This window comes from Erpetoichthys calabaricus, chromosome 10 (genome assembly GCF_900747795.2).
Source record: "Erpetoichthys calabaricus chromosome 10, fErpCal1.3, whole genome shotgun sequence".
In the NCBI taxonomy this organism is placed as follows: Eukaryota; Metazoa; Chordata; class Cladistia; order Polypteriformes; family Polypteridae; genus Erpetoichthys; species Erpetoichthys calabaricus.
Genome location: NC_041403.2, coordinates 9,028,348 through 9,034,347, shown reverse-complemented (window position 1 = coordinate 9,034,347; position 6,000 = coordinate 9,028,348). Strand labels below are relative to the sequence as shown.

Genomic DNA, 6,000 nt, shown 5'->3' with positions numbered 1-6,000 from the left:
CCTGAGTGATTTACTTCACCCACCATTGCTGCCATTGTAGAAACATGGACACATTATAAAATCCTCATCAATTGAATAGGAATGTCTTTTACAATGAAAGGTGCTATATAATAAAGCGGGGCACAGTTTTAGTCTGATATCCCGATTGACCCTGAGTGAGTTACTTCACTTTCTAGTGATCCCTCTGTAGAAATATGAAAATAAAAATCTACTGCAGCGGTAAAGCTCCTACACAATGTTCACTCTAGGAAGGCGCTATATAAAACACAACTTTCTCTGGGTGAGTAAGTGCTGTATATTTAGCGATTTGTCCATTTAGAATGATATGTCACTGATGCACTCAAGCCCAGGAATCAGGGGCTCACAGTCATTTCTTCACACCACTGCCTCCCAAGGAGTCCAAAAATGTGGAATCCCTTGCCCCATAATCCCCCCACCCCAATAGGCCTTCCTCTATTTGAACTACCAAGTTACCTGAGGGCGCCTGACTGCCCCCCCACTCCTGGTGGGATTCACTTCCCTCAGCAGTTACACATTAACCCGGGCGCAGCGCCAGCCTGCAGTTCACCTTTGTACAACTGGCTTCCATTTCGTGCTGAGGACTTGTCAGAAGAGGAACTGCGGGCAGCTTGTCGTGGCCTTTTTCATTTGGACTTGAAAATCCAGAAATCGACAGGTGAGTCCCGTTACCAGCTGTGCGCCTCTGTGCCAAGTGTCGTTCTCATCTGCCAGGTGAGGGGGGTATCCATTCCACTCCGCACTTGGTGGCAGTCAGATTCGGCTTACCGCTGCATTGTTTTCATTGCTAGCCAGCAGATTTTCCTTTTGACTTTTAAAAGTAGAAGAAGAATCCATGGGCTGGTTAGAAGTAGTTAGCTTTTGTCACTGCCTGACTTGCTGAAATAAGATCTAAGCAAGTTCTGATGACACTCATGTGACATAGCTGCTTCATCATGTGACAGGCCAGACGGCGAGGCCCTGCAGGGGGGATACATGGCCTGAGAAGGAGGAGAGTCACAATGTTGAATTACTTAGCAGGCCAGTTAGGGTCAGAAGGTTGAGGAGAAATGAAGGTGTGGGTGTGTGTGTATGTGGGTGTGTGTGTGTGTGTCTTGGCCACCAGTGGAGTATTTCTTTGGGATCAGCAAGCCATCCATGTTGTCTGTTTGGTGCTGACCTGCTTGTATTTCTTCATCTTTGAAAGCATCTCACCCTTCTTTGGCCTCCACCAGGTTTTTTTAACCTTCCTCACCCCAATGCAGTGACTTTGGACACAGAGCTGTAAAAATTGTGCTGTCCTTTGGATGAGATGTAAAACAGAGGTCTGGACTTTCTGTGGTCAAAAAAAAAGATCTCTGGGCACCCCTTTGAAAAGAGTATAGTAACTAAATTGCCCACCAATGCCTGGGCATTCTGGCCCCCTAATCACCCCCTCTCCCTTATTGGCTAATTATCTTCTCTCACCCCTTCACCACCTAATAGCAAATGTATGATGAGCATATGAGTGCAAAAATTGCTGCCTTCGCCTCACCCAAGTGGATGCTGGACATCAGTGGTGCTTGACGTGGCTCCCCAATCACTATTTAATAGGTTACAAAAAAAGCTAATTATTATTATTATTATTATTACAATTGTTATTTCCTGCATGGGCTGCTCAGTTCCAGGGGCCACTAAATACAGTGCATCAGGAAAGTATTCACAGCGCATCACTTTTTCCACATTTTGTTATCTTACAGCCTTATTCCAAAATGGATTAAATTCATTTTTTTCCTCAGAATTCAACACACAACACCCCATAATGACAACGTGAAAAAAGTTTACTTGAGATTTTTGCAAATTAATTAAAAATAAAAAAACTGAGAAATCCCATGTCCATAAGTATTCACAGCCTTTGCTCAATACTTTGTCGATGCACCTTTGGCAGCAATTCCAGCCTCAAGTCTTTTTGAATAGGATGCCACAAGCTTGGCACACATATCCTTGGCCAGTTTCGCCCATTCCTCTTTGCAGCACCTTTCAAGCTCCATCAGGTTGGATGGGAAGCGTCGGTGCACAGCCATTTTAAGATCTCTCCAGAGATGTTCAATCTGATTCAAGTCTGGGCTCTGGCTGGGCCACTCAAGGACATTCACAGAGTTGTCCTGAAGCCACTCCTTTGATATCTTGGCTGTGTGCTTAGGGTCGTTGTCCTGCTGAAAGATGAACCGTCACCCCAGTCTGAGGTCAAGAGCGCTCTGGAGCAGGTTTTTATCCAGGATGTCTCTGTACATTGCTGCAGTCATCTTTCCCTTTATCCTGACTAGTCTCCCATCCCCACAGCATGATGCTGCCACCACCATGCTTCACTGTAGGGATGGTATTGGCCTGGTGATGAGCGGTGCCTGGTTTCCTCCAAATGTGACGCCTGGCATTCACACCAAAGAGTTCAATCTTTGTCTCATCAGACCAGAGAATTTTCTTTCTCATGGTCTGAGAGTCCTTCAGGTGCCTTTTGGCAAACTCCAGGCAGGCTGCCATGTGCCTTTTACTAAGGAGTGGCTTCCGTCTGGCCACTCTACCATACAGGCCTGATTGGTGGATTGCTGCAGAGATGGTTGTCCTTCTGGAAGGTTCTCCTCTCTCCACAGAAGACCTCTGGAGCTCTGACAGAGTGACCATTGGGTTCTTGGTCACCTCCCTGACTAAGGCCCTTCTCCCCCGATCGCTCAGTTTAGATGGCTGGCCAGCTCTAAGAAGAGTCCTGGTGGTTTCGAACTTCTTCCACTTACAGATGATGGAGGCCACTGTGCTCATTGGGACCTTCAAAGCAGCAGAAATTTTTCTGTAACCTTCCCCAGATTTGTGCCTTCAGACAATCCTGTCTCGGAGGTCTACAGACAATTCCTTTGACTTCATGCTTGGTTTGTGCTCTGACATGAACTGTCAACTGTGGGACCTTATATAGACAGGTGTGTGCCTTTCCAAATAATGTCCAATCAACTGAATTTACCACAGGTGGACTCCAATGAAGCTGCAGAAACATCTCAAGGATGATCAGGGGAAACAGGATGCACCTGAGCTCAATTTGGAGGTTCATGGCAAAGGCTGTGAATACTTATGTACATGTGCTTTCTCAAATTTTTTATTTTTAATAAATTTGCAAAAACCTCAAGTAAACTTTTTTCACGTTGTCATTATGGGGTGTTGTGTGTAGAATTATGAGGAAAAAAATGAATTGAATCCATTTTGGAATAAGGTTGTAACATAACAAAATGTGGAAAAAGTGATGCGCTGCGAATACTTTCCAGATGCACTGTAGCATACCTGCAGTGCAGAACAGTTAAATGAGTATGGAGGAATTTGCTGGGCAAAATCAAATAAATAATTACACATTGTGAAATGATTCAGCCAACACAGGAAACAGGTTTGGGGGCAGCTGCCGGCACACTTGAAACTGACTGCCAAATAGTTGCAAAATAGGTGGTTCAGGTTGGTACAGGTCAGTTCATAACACAAGAACCAACGGTATAGCAAACATGGCGGCTATATATATGGCTGTCGGGAAATGATGTCATCAGGTAGGAACCGAAAGTGACATCCTCGGGATCCAGAAACCGCAAGTGACATGGCCAGAACTGGAAGTGACGTCTTTGGAGACGGGACCGGACGTGACATCATCTGACACAAGTGGAATTTCCCGTGATTGGTCTGTCAATGGAAAAGAGCAAAGATTAATGCACTCTGCTATCCCCTGGTCTGGCGAGGAATTATCGTCTTTTGAGCCTTTTAGCTGTCTCCCATGCGCATGTGTGTGACAGCATATAAATAAAAGTATTGTAGAATCTACTCTCTATATCTAAAATCCAAAGCCTAAAAGTGCAACGATTTTGTGCAACAATTTTATGTGACGTTTTTTGTCTTTCTTTAAATCGGGCTTATTTTAAAACCTACATATACATGTTTGTTATCATTCTTTTCAGAATTTATCACTTTAATGTGATGTTGTTAGATTTTCAGATTCTTATTCCGTTTTTAAATTATAAACTAAAAAATATCAAGAACTCACGTCCCACGAAACGAGACTTTGTGCCAAGAGATTTAACCACGCATGGGGTCGGAAATAAAAGACAAAGAGTAGGACAGCCGCTGTGCAGGCTTTTAAATGTTCGAAGGGCCGCACGAAATGCAGCAAGCCGGCAGCTGATCGAGCAAAGAGGAGGTAAAAAAAACTGTACAGGGGGTCCTCGGGTTACGACACAGTTCCATTCCTACAACCCAAATTTTGATGTAAGTCGAAACACACCCTTACCTATCACTTGCCTATCCTAACACATTTGCAAAATCATAATCTAGAACATAAAAACACAACTAAGCCACAGAAAAAGGAAAAGGACATAAATATACTGTACTGTACATTGTACTGTAGTAACAGATAAAAATGACAAAAAATGAGTGTTAAAAAATTCCTTACCTTTATTCCTTCTGATCTCTTCACAATGTCTAATTTCACTTCCATCGTTATGGCTTACCTCTTCTTCGAAGCACTGCCATCTGAAGACTTTCATTTAGGAGTCATGACATGGGCCAAAAAGTCACCAAACAAAGCAACTCAAACAGAACACTTGTGCCATGCGCAACCAAACTAGTTTGCCAACTCCCTCACTCATACGCTGCGTTATTGCGTATTCTTCTGCTGCGCGCAACCAAACTAGTTCGCCCACATAGTCTGTAGTACAATGTTAACGGCGTAAGCCGAAACGCTCTTGTCTCAATTTTTGAGTGAGCGTTGTAAACTTGAAACATCGTATGTCGAGACGTTGTAGCCCGAGGCCCCACTGTATTTGTTTCTCATTGTATCACCGGTTAAGAGTGGGTTTCAGAGGAGCGACCGCGTCGACCGCGAAGAGTGAGGGCTCTTCACAACGCGAGCGGCAGAGACGTGAAGTGGTTGGTGCATAGCGCAGGCCAGGGGGGTTGGCAAGCGAAGCGAGCAGGGGGTGGACCCCCAGTGTGATAATAAATAAACAAAAGGAGCACAATAAATAAACAGAAGCATCACGGAGTATATGTTGTTTGTTGCCTATTTGTTAGGAATGACAGCCTGGTTCAAGGGTGAAAGTGCGATTACGTCAAGGATCGGCTCGCAGCCCTTTTCTTTTTGCAATGGTGATGGACAGGTAGGGCTGTCTTAACGTTTGGGAACAATTGGCAGGAGCAAAGGAGCCCACAATGTTTCTGATGCCTATGCTTTGCTATCAGAACACTGGCCTCAGCGCACTACTTTGCCTGAGGGGTCTATGATGCTGTTAAGATGGCCATGTGGACAGGTTCACACCTGCAGTCAGACAGGAATCTCCATAGACTATGATGGTCGTGGATAACTTTGGGATCTGCAGTGAGAGCAGACTGGAGGTTAAGATGAACCTGGAGAAGTGGCAGTACACACTGGAGAGAAGGGGAATGAGAATCAGTAGGAGAAAGATGGAGTACAAGGTGGTGGAAGGAGAAGAGATGGTGAAGGTCGATGAATTTAAATACTTGGGTTCAACAGTCCAAAGCAAAGCAACAGAGAAGTGAAGAAGAGAGTGCAGGCAGGGTGGACAGGGTGGAGAAGAGTGGCAGGAGTGATTTGAAAAATATTTTAAAAATTATAACATTATGTAAAATTGTTCATATTCAGTGTCTAGTTTTGATTATGCTTGTTTTTATCAGACAAAAACAAAAACAGATAGTAAACCATGTAGTGTAGTAAGCTTCTACTAACATTGAACTCATATGCAAATCTGTTAAGTGTACAGTTCTGTCTGATTGTGACACAAAACTAAATTCCGTAGGAGCTCCATGTAATAATTACTATATTACGATATAAAATTAAAATAGAAATATCTTTGTGAAATAAAAACTAAGCTAAAACTAAAAATACACAATGAAGGAAAACTAAAACTAAACTGAATTTCCAAGTAAGGTCAGAAAAAATATAGAAATAAAAACTAATATAAATAGGCAAAACTATAATAACCT

General features: G+C 43.5%; 1 protein-coding gene across 1 annotated transcript in view; it reads left to right on the top strand.

The window, feature by feature from the left end:
• The first annotated feature begins 405 nt into the window (after positions 1 to 405).
• c10h1orf210 (chromosome 10 C1orf210 homolog) overlaps positions 406 to 6,000 on the top strand; it is a 62,909-nt gene continuing 57,314 nt past the window's right edge. The window contains exon 1 of the mRNA XM_051932971.1: positions 406 to 676. Within this exon, the coding sequence (XP_051788931.1) occupies positions 406 to 676 (271 nt within the window). The remainder of the gene's footprint in view (positions 677 to 6,000) is intronic.